The 16,888-nt window shown below is 50.4% G+C and overlaps 1 protein-coding gene across 1 annotated transcript in view; it reads left to right on the forward strand.

Moving 5' to 3' along the window:
- The window catches only part of LOC147086867 (uncharacterized), a 14,111-nt gene extending 10,465 nt beyond the window's left edge, over positions 1–3,646 (forward strand). Inside the window, exon 2 of the mRNA XM_085979070.1 lies at positions 1,903–3,646. Within this exon, the coding sequence (XP_085835196.1) occupies positions 1,903–2,162 (260 nt within the window). The 3' untranslated portion in view covers positions 2,163–3,646. The remainder of the gene's footprint in view (positions 1–1,902) is intronic.
- The last annotated feature ends 13,242 nt before the right edge of the window (positions 3,647–16,888 follow it).

Genomic DNA, 16,888 nt, shown 5'->3' on the forward strand with positions numbered 1-16,888 from the left:
CTATGTCCCCTTGCAGGTTTTTTATGTCCTCTCTGTCTTGCTCTCGCTCTCGCTCTCGCTCTCGCTCTCGCTCTCGCTCTCTCTCTCTGTCTCGCTCTCGCTCTCGCTCTCGCTCTCTGTCTCGCTCTCGCTCTCTGTCCCGCTCTCGCTCTCTGTCCCGCTCTCGCTCTCTGTCCCGCTCTCGCTCTCTGTCCCGCTCGCTCTCTGTCCCGCTCGCTCTCTGTCCCGCTCGCTCTCTGTCCCGCTCGCTCTCTGTCCCGCTCGCTCTCTGTCCCGCTCGCGCTCTGTCCCGCTCGCTCTCTGTCCCGCTCGCGCTCTGTCCCGCTCGCGCTCCCTCGCTCTCTCTCTCTCTCTGCCTCGCTCGCTCTCTGCCTCGCGCGCGCTCGCTCTCTGCCTCGCGCGCTCTCTCTATCCCTCTCCGTAAAACAGTGACATGTTTTAATTTTTTGAAGTGGCAGGACAAATTGAGAAGACTGTTAAAATTGCATCGGGGATCCTTGACTTTATAAAGAGAGACTGGAGAAGCTGGGGTTGTTCTCCTTAGAGCAGAGAAGGTTAAGGGGAGATTGACCAGAATGGTACCAGGGATGAGGGACTTCAGTGATGTGGAGAGACTGGAGAAGCTGGGATTGTTCTCCTTCGAGCAGAGAAGGTTAAGGGGAGAGTGACCAGAATGGTACCAGGGATGAGGGTCTTCAGTGATGTGGAGAGACTGGAGAAGCTGGGATTGTTCTCCTTAGAGCAGAGAAGGTTGAGAGGAGATTTGATTGAGGTGTTCAAAATTGTGAGGGTTTTTTGAGAGAGTAGATCGGGAAAAACTGTTTCCAGTGGCAGGAGGGTCGGTAACCAGCGGACACAGATTGAAGATAATCGGTAAAAGAACCAGAGGGGAGATGAGGAGAATGTTTTTTACGCAGCGAGTTGTTGTGATCTGGAACGCGCTGCCTTAATGGGCGGTGGGAGCAGATTCAATAGTAACTTTCAAAAGGGGGAATTGGAGAAATACTTGAAGGGGAAAAATGTGCAGGGCTGTGGGGAAAGAGCAGGGGGGGAGTGGGACTAATTGGAGAGCTCGTTCAAAGAGCCGGCACAGGCACGATGGGCCAAACGGCCTCCTCCTGTGCTGTATCACTCTCTGATTCCACGTAAGTATTGGATCAGTCAAAAAGAAAATACTGCAGGTGCTGGAAATTGAAGTAAAAACAGAAAATGCTGGAGATACTCAGCAGGTCAGGCAGCATCTGTGAAGAGAGAGAGAAACAGAGTTAACGTTTCAGGTCGATGACCTTTCGTCAGAACTGGAAAAAAAGCAGGAAATGGAACAGATTTTTAAGCAAGTGTAGGGGCTGGGAAAGGGGGGAGGGGAGGAAAGAACAAAAGGGAAGGTCTGTGATAGGATAGAAGGCAGGAGAGGTTAAGAGACATTGAGAGACATTCAAGGCGGGAGGAGATGGTAATGGGACAGGTTAAGAAACAAAGGATGGCTCGAGATGGAGTGTAAATTGCGCTGGCAGAATGAAAGACAGCTGCCCTGTGGGAGAGAAGAACAGAAGGCGAAACAAAAAGTGTGGATAAAAATATATATATGATAGGGGCCGGGGCTATGGTCTGAAATTGTTGAACTCTATGTTGAGTCCTGAAGGCTGTAAAGTGCCTAATCGAAAGATGAGGCAATCTCAGTTAATTTATTAGTTGGACGAATTTAATACATTTTCAGCCGGAAATCCAGCGCCCCCCGGAGGATGGGATGTGAAATATTTGGAGCTACACTGACATTGGGGGCAAAGTTTGAGGTATACCGGGCGAAGGGGATATTTGCAGCTAAGAACTGTGCGTCTAAATGCAACTTGTTGGCGGCTGATCTGTTTTTGCTTGTTTTTATTTTGGGCGGGGGGGGAGCAGATGGAGACGAGGCAAAAAGCGGAAAGAAACGGCGCGCCAAGGAGACGGAGACGGGAGTGGCCGGTGCGGGCCGCGCCGCCGCCAGGGAGAGCTACGGCTTTGGCTGCACGGTGTGCGGCAAGCGTTTCCGCTGGCCCAGCCTGCTGGACGCCCACTTGCGAGTCCACACGGGGGAGAAGCCCTTCGAGTGCAGCCGGTGCACCAAGCGATTCTGCACCTCCAACGGGCTCCGGGTGCACCAGCGAACCCACGCTCCCTAGGGACGCCCGGCGGGAGAAGGCCCCGGCCGAGGGTTGGCGGACTCCCTCCCTCGTCACGCTGCGATAGAAAGAAACGGACTGGCATCTCTCCGACGCCTTTCACCATCTCGGGACGTCCCGACGCACTTCATGGCCGACCAAATCCTTTTTTTTGTTGAAGTGCGGTCACCGTTGCAAAAAAACGTCAATCTGCGCACAGCAAGCTCCCAGAAAGCTAAACGACCAGATCGTCCTGTTTTGAGCGTTGACTGAGGCAGGGAGGTTGACACCGGGGCAGGAACTCCCGCCGCTCTTTGAATCGTGACCGCGGGATCTTTACCATCCACCCAAGAGGGCTTCACGTCTCATCTGAAGGACAACGCAGCGGCCCCAACCCCCCTTCCCTCGGTACTGCACCCGGGAGTGCCGGCCTGGATTGTGGGCTGGAGGACCTGGAGCTGGCTGACTATCACTGCCATCGTGACTCATTTCTTTTTGAGGCGGCCCATGCTTATGAAGCTCGTTTTACCCCCCCCCCCCCCCCCCCCAACCCTCCCCCCAAGGAGCTGGCCAAACTCGTCCGCATCTTGCTGGCGGGCCCTCTGGGACCGGCCGGAATCTCCCGTGGCGTTGCTCCTAGTTGGATGAACTGGTCGGTCTTCGCGCCTGTGTTTGGTGTCACAGGCTGAGAACGGAAACACCGCCACCTGTGGGCAAAGTGAGAATATTCGCCCCCCCCCCCCACCCCAGGACAACAGCCCCACCTCTGGCGAAAATAAGAACAGGAGGCAGGAGCAAAATACAGGAAACTCTTTGGTATCCAGCACCGACAGGACCGGGATGGTGCCGGTTGATCAAAAATTCCGGACGACGGAGAGGGTTATCTACCAAGGCTATTTTTAACAAAGAAAAATTTAACAATCAAGAAATGTGCAGTATACAGTAATTGGGTACTCACCTACAGAATGTTGTGTTAAATGGATGGTGGAAGATGCTTGATTAAGTACAGTACTGCCAGTTGAGGGTAATGCAATGCAATGACTACCAGCAGCGTGGGAGACACACAGTACCCCTGTAAAATGGCGGATCGGAAGAGACTACCGGCAGCGCGGGAGAGTCCGACTCCTGTTACAGGGGTATTGAAGTGTTCCGACTCCCGACAGCGCCAAGAAGCCAAGTACTGGCAGTTTGGAGAACTACCCCCCACTGACTAACTCGACCACCGCGGAAGACTCGGACTCGGCAACATTGCCGGTTATTGAGGCGTTGTTTTCGGAGCGAGAATTTTGCCGGTTAACAGAGAATTCCGGATATTTAGGTGCCGTTTCAACAAGAGTTTCCTGTACTGCGGATGCTGGAAATCCGAAATAACAACAGAAAAGGCTGGAAAAACTCGGCAGGCCAGGGCAACATCCGTGGAGAGAGAAACAGAGTCAATGTTTCCGGTCGAAACCCTTCGTCAGAACTGAGAAAAAAGCAGGAAATGAAACAGATCAAAAAGCAAGCTCTGGGGGCTGGGAAATGGGGGAGGGGAATGAAAGAACAAAAGGGAAGGTCTGTGGGGGGGGTGAAGAGACAGCCATTACAGTGTTACCCATTGATTTCAGCGGGGCTTAAGGGTGTGACTGCAGTCCCGGCTCACGGACTTGAGTATGAAACAACAGCCCCCCCCCAAAAACATTGGTCTACCTGGAGTTTAGTTTGATGTCGGACAGCGGTGTGATCCCTCATTGATGTCGTGCGTGAAATGGCTGGTTGCTGCTTATGGGGCCTTCAGGTATTGTGCCACGTAACCAAGGTGTCGGCTGTGTGCACACTGAAGATGCTGAGATTGTTAAATGGATTTGTCCGCCGATGGAGTCACTCCTTCCAAGGAACTAAAGGATGTAGAAGGAGCTTGTAATGAAACCTATTCACTATCCGAAGGAGGATTTTCAGCAGGGCAATGAATTCTGAGAGCGTTTGTCTAGTATAAGTTTTGCGAAACACGTTACCAAATGGATACAGTGATTTTATTCTTTCAACAAAAGAAAGTACTGAGGGGGATGCTGATTTTGAGTGGTCCCTCCATTACGTGTATTTTAAAATACTGCCTTGTAATTTCTAGTATAATCTGAATATCTTTGCTTCCGTATATTCGTTGGGTGTAGATAAATGGAAGTAGCTGTTTTAGCCTGCACAAGTGCTGGTTTATTTAGTGTGATACTTTCTACTATTCCACAGACTTAACACGCAGCGGGAATCCGACATGACTGCCTGTGTGAAACCTGCCGCAGTCAGGATTCGGTGCCAACCTCGGCAAGGGTATGTTTATTTTTTGGATGTGGCACACTTTGTTCAAAATGGCCCAAACCACAGTTTCTGCAAAGAAACAGGTGACCGCATTGGCATCTATCTTCAAAGGTCCAAATCCTTGTCAATCTGCTGCTGTTCCTCAACTCTTTTGTGCTCACTTTTACCATCGCCGGCATATCGAAGAGAATCTTGCCCGGGGGGGCGGGGGTGTGCCATTCTGCTCAGCCGTGAGGGTGGCGGAATGACGCCATGGTGAGATGCCCTAATCGACCCAATCTCTCTTCGTGCGTCATTCCTCACATCCCAGGTATCAGTCTGGTGAATCTTCGCTGGACTCCCTCCATGGTAAGAACATCCTTCCTCGGATAAGGCGACCAAAACTGCACCCAATACTCAAGGTGTGGTCTCACCAAGGCCCTGTACAGCTGCAGCAAGACATTCTTGCTCCTGTACTCGAACCCTCTCGCTACGAAGGCCAACATACCATTTGCCTTCTTAACCGCCTGCTGCACCTGCATGCTTACCTTCAGCGACTGGTGCACAAGGACACCCAGGTCTCGTTGCACTTCCCCTTCTCCCAATCTATTGGCGTTCAGATAATAATCTGCCTTCCTGTTTTTGCCACCAAGGATGTGCAACCTGATCCCTGGGGTTCATTTCAATAACCGGGAAGCTGGGCGGGCGTTTGTGCTGTGAGGAGGATGCCGAGAAACTCCAGTATGATTTGGACAGGTTGGGTGATTGGGCAGATGTATGGCGGATGCAAGTATAATGTGGATAAATGCGAGGTTATCCACTTTGGTGGCAAAAACAGGAAGGCAGATTATTATCTGAACGACAATAGATTGGGAGAAGGGGAAGTGCAACGAGACCTGGGTGTCCTTGTGCACCAGTCGCTGAAGGTAAGCATGCAGGTGCAGCAGGCGGTTAAGAAGGCAAATGGTATGTTGGCCTTCGTAGCGAGAGGATTCGAGTACAGGAACAAGGTTGTCTTGCTGCAGTTGTACAGGGCCTTGGTGAGACCACACCTTGAGTATTGTGTGCAGTTTTGGTCGTCTTATCTGAGGAAGGATGTTCTTGCCATGGAGGGGGTGCAACGAAGATTCACCAGGCTGATACCTGGGATGGCAGGAATGACGTATATGGGGAGATTGGGTTGATTGGGCTTATATTCGCTGGAGTTTAGAAGAATGAGAGGGGATCTCATTGAAACTTATAAAATTCTAACAGGACTAGACAGACTAGATGCAGGAAGGATGTTCCCGATGGCGGGGGAGTCCAGAACCAGGGGTCACAGACTAAGGATAAGGGGTAAGCCATTTAGGACAGGGATAAAGAGGAATTTCTTCACCCAGAGAGTGGTGAACCTGTGGAATTCTCTACCACACAAGGCAGTTGAGGCCAATTCAATAAAGAAGGAGTTAGATATATTTCTTAAGGCTAAAGGGATCAAGGGATATGGGGAGAAGGCAGGGACAGGGTACTGAATTTGGATGATCAGCCATGATCTCATTGAATGGCGGAGCAGGCTTGAGGGGCCGAATGGGCTACTCCTGCTCCCACCTATGTTTCTATGATTGCAATCTTGTTGTACGCAGCCCCTTGGGTCGGAGCGATCATAATATGATCGAATTCTTCATTAAGATGGAGAATGAAGTAGTTGACTCGGAGACTAGGGTCCTCAATTTAAATAAAGGAAACTATGATGGTCTGAGGAGCGAGTTGGGTAGGATTGATTGGGGAATGGCACTCAAAGGGTTGACGGTGGATAGGCAATGGCAAACATTCAAAGACCGAATGGATGAGCTACAGAATTTGTTCATCCCAGTTTGGCATAAAAATAAAACAAAAAAGGTGACTCAACCGTGGCTAACAAGGGAAATTAGAGATTATAAGATCCAAAGAGAGGACATATAAATTGGCCAGAAAAAGCAATAATCCTGAGGATTGGGAGCAGTTTAGGATTCAACAAAGGAGGGCAAAGGGATAAATTAAGAAAGGGAAAATAGAATATGAGAGTAAGCTTTCAGGGAACATAAAAACTGACTGTAAAAGCTTTTATAGATATGTGAAGAGAAAAAGATTGGTGAAGTCAAGCGTGGGTCCCTTGCAGTCAGAATCAGGGGAATTTATAATGGGAAACAAAGAAATGGCAGACCAACTAAATACATACTTTGGTTCTGTCTTCACAAAGGAGGACACAAATAACCTCCCAGAGATGCCGGGGAACATAGGGCCTGATGAAAGGGTGGAACTGAAAGAAATCAGTATTTGTAGGGAAATGGTGTTAGGAAAATTGATGGGACTGAAGGCCGATAAATCCCCAGGGCCTGATGGTCTACATCCCAGGGTACTTAAGGAAGTGGCCCTAGAAATAGTAGATGCATTGCTGGTCATCTTCCAGAACTCTAGACTCTGGAACAGTTCCCATGGATTGGAGGGTAGCTAATGTTACCCTACTATTCAAAAAAGGTGGCAGAGAAAAAACGGGGAATTATAGACCGGTAAGCCTGACATCGGTAGTGGGGAAAATGCTAGAGTCCATTATAAAAGATGTAATAGCAGAGCACTTGGAAAGCAGTGACAGGATCGGACAAAGTCAACATGGATTTACAAAAGGTAAATCATGCTTGACTAATCTACTGGAATTTTTTGAGGATGTAACTGGTAAAATAGATAAGGGAGAACCAGTGGATGTGGTGTATTTGGACTTTCAGAAGGCTTTCAATAAGGTCCCACATAAGAGATTAGCATGCAAAATTAAGGCACATGGGATTGGGGGCAAGGTATTGACTTGGACAGAGAACTAGTTGGCGGACAGAAAGCAAAGAGTTGGAATAAACGGGTCATTTTCCGAGTGGCAGGCAGTGACTAGTGGGGTACCGCAAGGATCGGTCCTAGGACCCCAGCTGTTCATAATATATATTAATGATCTGGGCGAGGGAATTGGATGTAATATCTCCAAATTTGCAGACGACACAAAGCTGGGTGGGAGGGTAAGCTGTGAGGAGGATGTCGTGAAACTCCAGTACGATTTGGACAGGTTGGGTGATTGGGCAGAAACATGGCAAATGCACTATAATGTGGATAAATGTGAGGTTATCCACTTTGGTGGCAAAAACAGGAAGGCAGATTATTATTTGAATGGCAATAGATTGGGAGAAGTTGAAGTGCAAAGAGACCTGGGTGTTCTTGTGCACCAGTCGCTGAAGGTAAGCATGCAGATGCAGCAGGCGGTTAAGAAGGCAAATGGTATGTTGGCCTTCGTAGCAAGAGGGTTTGAGTACAGGAACAAGGATGTCTTGCTACAGTTGTACAGGGCCTTGGTGAGACCACACCTTGAGTGTTGTGTGCAATTTTGGTCGCCTTACCTGAGGAAGGACGTTCTTGCCATGGAGGGAGTGCAGTGAAGATTCACCAGGCTGATACCTGGGATGGCAGGAATGACGTATGAGGAGAGATTGTGTCGATTTGGCTTATACTCACTGGAGTTTAGAAGAATGAGAGGGGATCTCATCGAAACCTATAATATTCTGTCAGGCCTGGACAGACTAGATGCAGGAAGGATGTTTCTGATGGTGGGGAGTCCAGAACCAGGGGTCACAGTCTAAGGATAAGGGGTAAGCCATTTAGGACTGAAATGAGGAGGAATTTCTTCACCCAGAGAGTGGTGAACCTGTGGAATTCTCTGCCACAGAGGGCAGTGGAGGCCAATTCATTAAATATATTCAAAAAGAGTTGGATATATTTCTTAATGCTAAAGGGATCAAGGGATATGGGGAGAAAGCAGGGACAGGGTACTGAATTTGGATGATCAGCCATGATCTCATTGAATGGCGGAGCAGGCTCGAGGGGCCGAATGGCCGACTCCTGCTCCTATCTTCTATGTTTCTATGCTTCCAATTTCATACATTTACATTTTAATGGGACTCTGCACCACCCATAGCAAAGCTGCTGCTGCTTTCGTATGGTAATAGCCAGGCAAATCAAATGTCAATATCTAAGTCCGATATCCAGGCCAAAGCCTCTGGTGTAACAGTGTGGATATCCTGTAGGCTGCCTGTGACTTTCCTCTGAGGGCCGTGCTCACTGATGTGCTCCAGGGTCTGGTCAGGAGCTCCACAGTCACATGATGGGGATGCTTTACTCTTCCATCTACGGAGAAGGTTGGCAGCATCTACCGTGACCGGTTCTGAGGCGGTGGTTTGTTGTCACAGAATAGAAAGTTACAGCACGGGAGGAGGCCATTTCGGCCCATCGTGTCCGCGCCGGCCAACAAAGAGCTCTCCGGCCTAATCCCACTTCCCAGCTCTCGGTCCGTAGCCCTGCAGGTTAGAGCATCCCAGGTGCACATCCAAGTACTTTTTAAATGTGGTTCGGGTTCCTGCCTCTACCACCCTTTCAGGCAGTGAGTTCCAGACCCCCACAACCCTCTGGGTGAAGACATTTCCCCTCAAATCCCCTCTAAACCTTCCCCCAATTACTTTAAATCTGTGCCCCCTGGTTTTTGACCCCTCTGCTAAGGGAAATAGGTCCTTTCTATCCACTTTATCCAGGCCCCTCATAATTTTATACACCTCAATAAGGTCTCCCCTCAGCGTCCTCTGTTCCAAGGAAAACAGACCCAGCCTATCCAGTCTTTCCTCATAGCTAAGATTCTCTACTCCCAGTAACATCCTTGTAAATCTCCTCTGCACCCTCTCTAGTGCAATCACATCCTTCCTGTAATGTGGTGACCAGAACTGCACGCAGTGCTCTAGCTGAGGCCTAACTAGTGTTTTATACAGTCCAAGCATAACCCCCCTGCTCTTGTATTCTATGCCACAGCTAATAAAGGAAAGTATTCCGTATGCCTTTTTAACCACCTTATCTACCTGTCCTGCTACCTTCAGGGATCTGTGGACATGCACTCCAAGGTCCCTTTGTTCCTCTACACTACTCAGTGTCCTACCATTTAATGTGTATTCCCTTTCCTTGTTAGCCCTCCCCAAATGCATTACCTCACACTTCTCCGGATTGAAATCCATTTGCCACTGTTCTGCCCACCTGACCAATTTATTGATATCTTCCTGCAGTCTTCAGCTTCCTTCTTCAGTATCAACCACCACAGTATTGTCCGCTGTCTGCGTGGAAGGTTTGATCCTTCAGGTTGCACTGTGGGCTCCTCCATAAGGAATCCACTCTGTATGTCGCAGTTCTTCCAAGCATTTTGCTGTCGGTCATCAAGGCTGAGGGGAGATCGCTGAAGGGCTCTGGCGATGATCCAAAATGGCCACCTAGATTTAAGACGGGTTGGTGGTGGGTTGTTCAAGTCGGCCTGGATCGGCGTGTCTTTGCTGGTGTAGCGGTTGTATTCTCTGGAGACTGCATATTCACGGAGTAGGTGTGGCAGTGCGATGTTTGCAAGCACGGGCAGCCATGGTGTTGGTGTCGACAAAAGCCTCCCGGTGATAATTCTCATAGGAGAATTGAGCTGGACATCAACGGATTTGACGTGCGGACTCGATAGCCATGCCGGAGAGCAGTACTCCACTGTAGAGTACACCAGGGCGAGTGCTGCCATACGGAGGGTTTGAGCGTCTGCTCCCCGTGTGGATCCGGCCAGTTTCTGGATCAAGTTGACCCGACTCTTTTTAATTTGTTTTTCTATGGGCTTTGGGTAAGGCCAGCATTTATCGCCCATCCCTAGTTGCCCTTCAGAAGGTGGTGGTGAGCCGCCTTCTTGAACCGCTGCAGTCCCTTGCGGTGAAGGTGCTCCCACAGCGCTGTTAGGGAGGGAGTTCCAGGATTTTGGCCCAGCGACGATGAAGGAACGGCCGATATATTTCCAAGTCAGGATGGTGTGTGTGTGACTTGGAGGGGAACTTGGAGGTGGCGGTGTTCCCATGCGCCTGCTGCCCTTGTCCTTCTAGGTGGACGAGGTCGCGGGTTTGGGAGGTGCTGCCGAAGAAGCCTTGGCGAGTTGCTGCAGTGCATCTTGTAGATGGTCCACACTGCAGCCACGGTGCACCGGTGGTGGAGGGAGTGAATGTTTAAGGTGGTGGATGGGGTGCCAATCAAGAGTGCTGCTTTGTCCTGGATGGTGTCGAGCTTCTTGAGTGTTGTTGGAGCTGCACTCATCCAGGCAAGTGGAGAGTATTCCATCATAGGACAAAGCAGCCCACTTGATTGGCACCCTATCCACCACCTTAAACATTCACTCCCTCCACCACCGGCGCACCGTGGCTGCAGTGTGGACCATCTACAAGATGCACTGCAGCAACTCGCCAAGGCTTCTTCGGCAGCACCTCCCAAACCCGCGACCTCTTCCAACTAGAAGGACAAGGGCAGCAGGCGCACGGGAACACCACCACCTCCAAGTTCCCCTCCGAGTCACACACCATCCTGACTTGGAAATATCTCGGCCGATCCTTCATCGTCGCTGGGTCAAAATCCCGGAACTCCCTCCCTAACAGCGCTGTGGGAGCACCTTCACCACACGGACTGCAGCGGTTCAAGAAGGCGGCTCACCACCACCTTCTCAAGGGGCAATTAGGGATGGACAATAAATGCTGGGCCTTGCCAGCGACGACCACATCCCCATAAACAAATTTAAAAAAACACTCCTTGTGCCTTGTAGATGGTGGAAAGGCTTTGGGGAGTCAGGAGGTGAGACACTCGCTGCAGAATACCCAGCCTCTGACCTGCTCTTGTTGCCACAGTATTTATGTGGCTGGTCCAGTTAAGTTTCTGGTCAATGGTGATCCCCAGGATGTTGATGGTGGGGGATTCGGCGATGGTGATGCTTCTTCCCAAGGTTCTGGAGATGTTGTTTAAATGGAGAGAGACTACAGAATGCGGCGGTACAGAGGGATCTGGGTGTCCTCGTACATGAAACACAAAATGTTAGCACGCAGGTGCGGCAAGTAATTAGGAAGGCAAATGGAATGTTGGCATTTATTTCAAGGGGAATAGCGTATAAAAGTAGGGAAGTCTTGCTACAACTGTACAGGGCATTGGTGAGACCACACCTGGAGTACTGCGTACAGTTTTGGTCTCCGTATTTAAGGAAGGATATACTTGCATTGGAGGCAGTTCAGAGAAGGTTCACTCGGTTGATTCCTGGGATGAAGGGGTTGTCTTATGACGAAAGGTTGAGCAGATTGGGCCTATACTTATTGGAGTTTAGAAGAATGAGAGGTGGTCTTATTGAAACATATAGGCCTAGAAATTCGGTCTCGCCAGGGCGCCGGAAGTACCGCCCCCGGAAGAAGTCGCGAGCGCCCGCCGGAAATTCAGTTTGAGCGCCCCAAACGGAAGCGCAGCACTACTCGAGGTGCCCCACATCCGTCTTAGGGCACTGCAACTGAAGTTCGCAGCGCAACGTGCCACAGCGCCACACACTGCGGCACGGCGCGCTGCGGTACTGCAGGCCTTCCTCCCCTTCTTAAAGGGGAGGGGCCTGCTGCAGCGCAATCTAAGATCGCGAGTGCCGGCCAAAGAGCCCGGCACCGAGGAGAAGGGCCGGGCTCTTGGGAGACAGCCGGCACAATGCGGGCGGGGGGGGGGCGCTCAGGAGGGCTGCGCAAAGAGGTGCTGGCAGGCGGCCAGCAAAAAAAAATGGCCGCTCAGCGCCTCTACCGCCGCAGGTAGGCCCCCCTGAACCGGTCGCAAATTGCGACCGGTGTTACAGCAGGGGGCGCTACCAAATTTTGTGATCGGGGCGCTGCGCACACCGATGACGTCATCGGTGGCGGCGCAGCGCTAATGGCTAGCGCCGCCATTAGCGCCCCGCTAAATTTCACGGGAGGCATGGCCAGTGGGGCTAAACCCACTAAGTGCCCTCTTTGGGCGCTAAGTGGTGGCACAGCCCACCGACTTTCTAGGCCATAAGATTCTGAAGGGGCTCGACAGGGTAGATGCAGAGAGGATGTTTCCCCTCGTGGGGGCATCTAGAACTAGGGGGCATAGTTTCAGAATAAGGGGGCGCCCTTTTAAATCGGAAATGAGGAGGAATTTCTTCTCTCAGAGGGTCGTGAATCTTTGGAATTCTCTTCCCCAGAGAGCTGTGGAGGCTGGGTCATTGAAGGTGGAGATAGACAGATTTTTGAACGACAAGGGAGTCGAGGGTTATGGGGAGCGGGCAAGGAAGTGGAGTTGAGGCCAGGATCAGATCAGCCATGATCTTATTGAATGGCGGAGCAGGCTCGAGAGGCCGAATGGCCGACTCCCGCGCCTATTTCTTATGTTGTCTATATGACTGGGTGCGATCGTGCGTGACTCCTAAACAGGAGGGGTTTATTTTTGGCCTGGTTTACCTGGGCACCAGGGATGAATAGCTTTTGTTGCAACTATTTCTGTACCTGTTGGAAGACCGTCATTTCTTAAATCATCTAATAAATACAATCCATCACAAGCAACGACTGGATAAACATCCTTCAAAGTTGAAACATTAAGCCCTGTCTGACAACTGATATCCTTTTATCTGCAGCAAATAAATTATTCAGTTGCATTCTTCTCTCTATCATTTAATGTGTGTTTTTGTCTTTTTTTTGTTAAGGCGTATACAGTTTGGATTGCCGCTTGTGAAGTTAGGTATAGGTAGACTATCCGAACTTCCGAAAACCTCTAAAAACCGAAAGTTTTTTCGTTCAGCGTTAAGTCGTGCGCACGACATGACCAGAGTGGCGCACGACATGACCAGAGTGGCGCACGACTTACGCTGAGCAGGGCAGAGGGTCACAGAGTTCCCTCCTGGGTAGGAGATTGCAGGCCGAGCCGGGCAGTGTGAAGGAGGTACCGGGAGAGTGAACCCAACAATACAGCGGCCCGTCCGATATTCTTTTCTCCCACCCACCCCACGACCCGACCCGAACCGCGGCCTGTCCGATATTCTTTTCTCCCACCCACCCCACGACCCGACCCGAACCACGGCCTGTCCGATATTCTTTTCTCTCTCCCCACCCCCCCGACCCGACCCGAACCGCGGCCCATCCGATATTCTTTTCTCACACCCCCACCCCCGCACCCGACCCGTCCGATATTCTTTTCTTCCCCCCCCCCCCCCCCCCCCACCCGACCCAACCCCCGACCTGATTTGCGGGCCAGCTTAGTAGGAGTCAGCCGACATCTGGCTTTCCAGAGAAGCAGGAAGGGGAATGAGACACGGAACAGTCGCAAGAGGTAGCCTGAACTTTAAAAATTTATATTAAATACAAATTTCCCAGTCTTACAATAATACCTTCTGAAATCCGAAAAATTCCGAAAACCGAAACTCAGCTGGTCCCAAGGCTATCGGATAAGGGATAGTGTACCAGTATTGAGGTTTTCATACAACACAGGGGCGCTGTCTCATGTAAGGGAATACAAATATACAGAAAAGCCTTAAAGCACTGGGCTTAGTTCCATTGCAGCAGCACAATTTACGGGCCAATTTTTAAAAAATTCACTTATGGGATGTGGGCCTCGCTGGCAAGGCCAACATTTATTGGCCATCCCTAATCGCCCCTCGAGAAGGTGGTGGTGAGCCGCCACCTTGAACCGCTGCAGTCCCGTGTGGTGAAGGTGCTCCCACAGTGCTGTTAGGGAGGGAGTTACATAGAAGATAGGAGCAGGAGTAGGCCATTCGGCCCCTCGAGCCTGCTCCGCCATTCAATGCGATCATGGCTGATCATCCAAATTTAGTACCCTGTCCCTGCCTTCTCCCCATATCCCTTGATCCCTTTAGCCTTAAGAAATATATCCAACTCCTTCTTGAATATATTCAATGAATTGGCCTCTACTGCCTTCTGTGGTAGAGAATTCCACAGGTTCACCACTCTCTGGGTGAAGAAATTCCTCCTCATCTCAGTCCTAAATGGCTTACCCCTTTATCTTTAGACTGTGACCCCTGGTTCTGGACTCCCCGACCATCGGGAACATCCTTCCTGCATCTAGTCTGTCTAGTCCTGTTAGAATTTTATAAGTTTCAATGAGATCCCCTCTCATTCTTCTAAACTCCAGTGAGTATAAGCCCAATCGACCCAATCTCTCCTCATACGTCATTCCTGCCATCCCAGGTATCAGCCTGGTGAATCTTCGCTGCACTCCCTCCATGGCAAGAACATCCTTTCTCAGATAAGACGACCAAAACTGCACACAATACTCAAGGTGTGGTCTCACCAAGGCCCTGTACAACTGCAGCAAGACATCCTTGTGCCAGGATTTTGACCCAGCGACGATGAAGGAACGGCCGATATATTTCCAAGTCAGGACGGTGTGTGTGACTTGGAGGGGAACTTGGAGGTGGTGGTGTTCCCATGCGCCTGCTGCCCTTGTCCTTCTAGGTGGAAGAGGTCGCGGGTTTGGGAGGTGCTGCCGAAGAAGCCTTGGCGAGTTGCTGCAGTGCATCTTGTAGATGGTACACACTGCAGCCACGGTGCGCCGGTGGTGGAGGGAGTGAATGTTTAAGGTGGTGGATGGGGTGCCAATCAAGCGGGCTGCTTTGTCCTGGATGGTGTCGAGCTTCTCGAGTGTTGTTGGAGCTGCAACTCATCCAGGCAAGTGGAGAGTATTCCATCACACTCCTGACTTGTGCCTTGTAGATGGGACTCTACTCATTGGAGTTCAGAAGAATGAGAGGCGATCTTATTGAAACATATAAGATTGTGAAGGGGTTGGATCGGGTGGATGCGGGGAAGATGTTCCCGATGATGGGTGAAACTAGAACTAGGGGGCATAGTCTTAGAATAAGGGGCTGCTCTTTCAAAACTGAGATGAGGAGGAACTACTTCACTCAGAGGGTGGTAGGTCCATGGAATATGCTGCCCCAAAAAGCTGTAGAAGCTACATCATTACATAAATTTAAAACAGAAATAGACAGTTTCCTAGAAGTAAAGGTAATTAAGGGTTACGGGGAGCGGGCAGGAATTTGGACATGAGTCTAGGTTCGGATCGGTCATGGCCCTGTGGGTAGCGGAGCGGGCCCAGGGGCCGTGTAGCCTGATCCTGCTCCTATTTCGTGTGTCTAATTCTGTTAGATTCAGGAGACGGTTCTGTGATAGTGGATTGGCGGTTCGGATCAGATCAGCCATGATCTTATTGAATGGCGGAGCAGGCTCGAGGGGCCGATTGGCCTACTCCTGCTCCTATTTCTTATGTTCTTATGGTGGAAAGACTTTGGGGAGTCAGGAGGTGAGACACTCGCCACAGAATACCCAGCCTCTGACCTGCTCTTGTTGCCACAGTATTTATGTGGCTGATCCAGTTAAGTTTCTGGTCAATGGTGACCCCCAGGATGTTGATGGTGGGGGATTCAGTGATAATAGAAGTGTTGAAAATTATGCAAGTTTGGGTCAGGGTGACGCGTTCTCTGAGTAAGAATAAGGAGGCGATATCACCGAAACGGTGCCATTTTAGATGTGCGGGAACAGAGAGACCTGGGGGGGGTTCAGATACACAGGTGCCAGGACAAGGCGATGAGGCTGTTTCAAAACAAGCATGCGGGATCCTGGGCTTCATAAGTAGAAGCACAGAGTGCAAAAGCAAAGAAGTTCCATCCACCTGCTCTCTCAGGTGGACGTAAAAGATCCCATGGCACTATTTCATGGCCAACGTACCTCTTGTGCTTCATAAATAGAGGTATTGAGTACAAAAGTAGAGGAGTTATGCTGAACCTTTATAAAGCGCTGGTTAGGCCACAACTGGAGTATTGCGTCCAGTTCTGGTCACCACACTTTAGGAAGGATGTGAAGGCCCTCGAGAGGGTGCAGAGGAGATTTACCAGAATGGTTCCGGGGATGGGGGACCTTAGCTACAAGGACAGGTTGGAGAAGCTGGTTTTGTTTCCATTAGAGCAAAGGAGGTTGAGGGGTGATTTGATCGAGGTGTACAAGATTATGACGGGTTGGATAGGCTAGACGGGGAAAGGCTGTTCCCACTAGTTGATGGTACAAGGACTAGGGGACACAGATTTAAGGTTTTGGGCAAGAGATACTGGGGGGACGTGAGGAAAAACTTTTTTACACAGCGAGTGGTGAGGACCTGGAACTCGTTGCCGACGGAAGTGGCGGAAGCGGAGACACTCAATGTTTTCAAGGGGAGACTGGAGAGGCACTTGAGGGAAATAAACTTGCAGGGCTACGGGGATAGAGCGGGGGAATGCGACTGACTGGATTGCTCTACAGAGAGCTGGCATGGACTCGATGGGCCGAATGGCCTCCTTCTGTGCCGTTATGACTCTATGACTAAGAGCAGGGGAGTTCTCCCCGGTGTCCTGGGGCCAATATTTATCCCTCAATCAACATAACAAAAAAAAATAGATGATCTGGTCATTTATCACATTGCTGTTTGTGGGAGCTTGCTGTGCGCAAATTGGCTGCCGCGTATCCCACATTACAACAGTGACCACACTTCAAAAAGTACTTCATTGGCTGTAAAGCGCATTGAGACTTCTGGTGGTCGTGAAAGGCGCTATATAAATGCAAGTCTTTATT

Source organism: Somniosus microcephalus, unplaced genomic scaffold, assembly GCF_052327205.1.
Source record: "Somniosus microcephalus isolate GS21.2 unplaced genomic scaffold, FLI_Smic_1.0 unresolved_chr7, whole genome shotgun sequence".
Taxonomy (NCBI): Eukaryota; Metazoa; Chordata; class Chondrichthyes; order Squaliformes; family Somniosidae; genus Somniosus; species Somniosus microcephalus.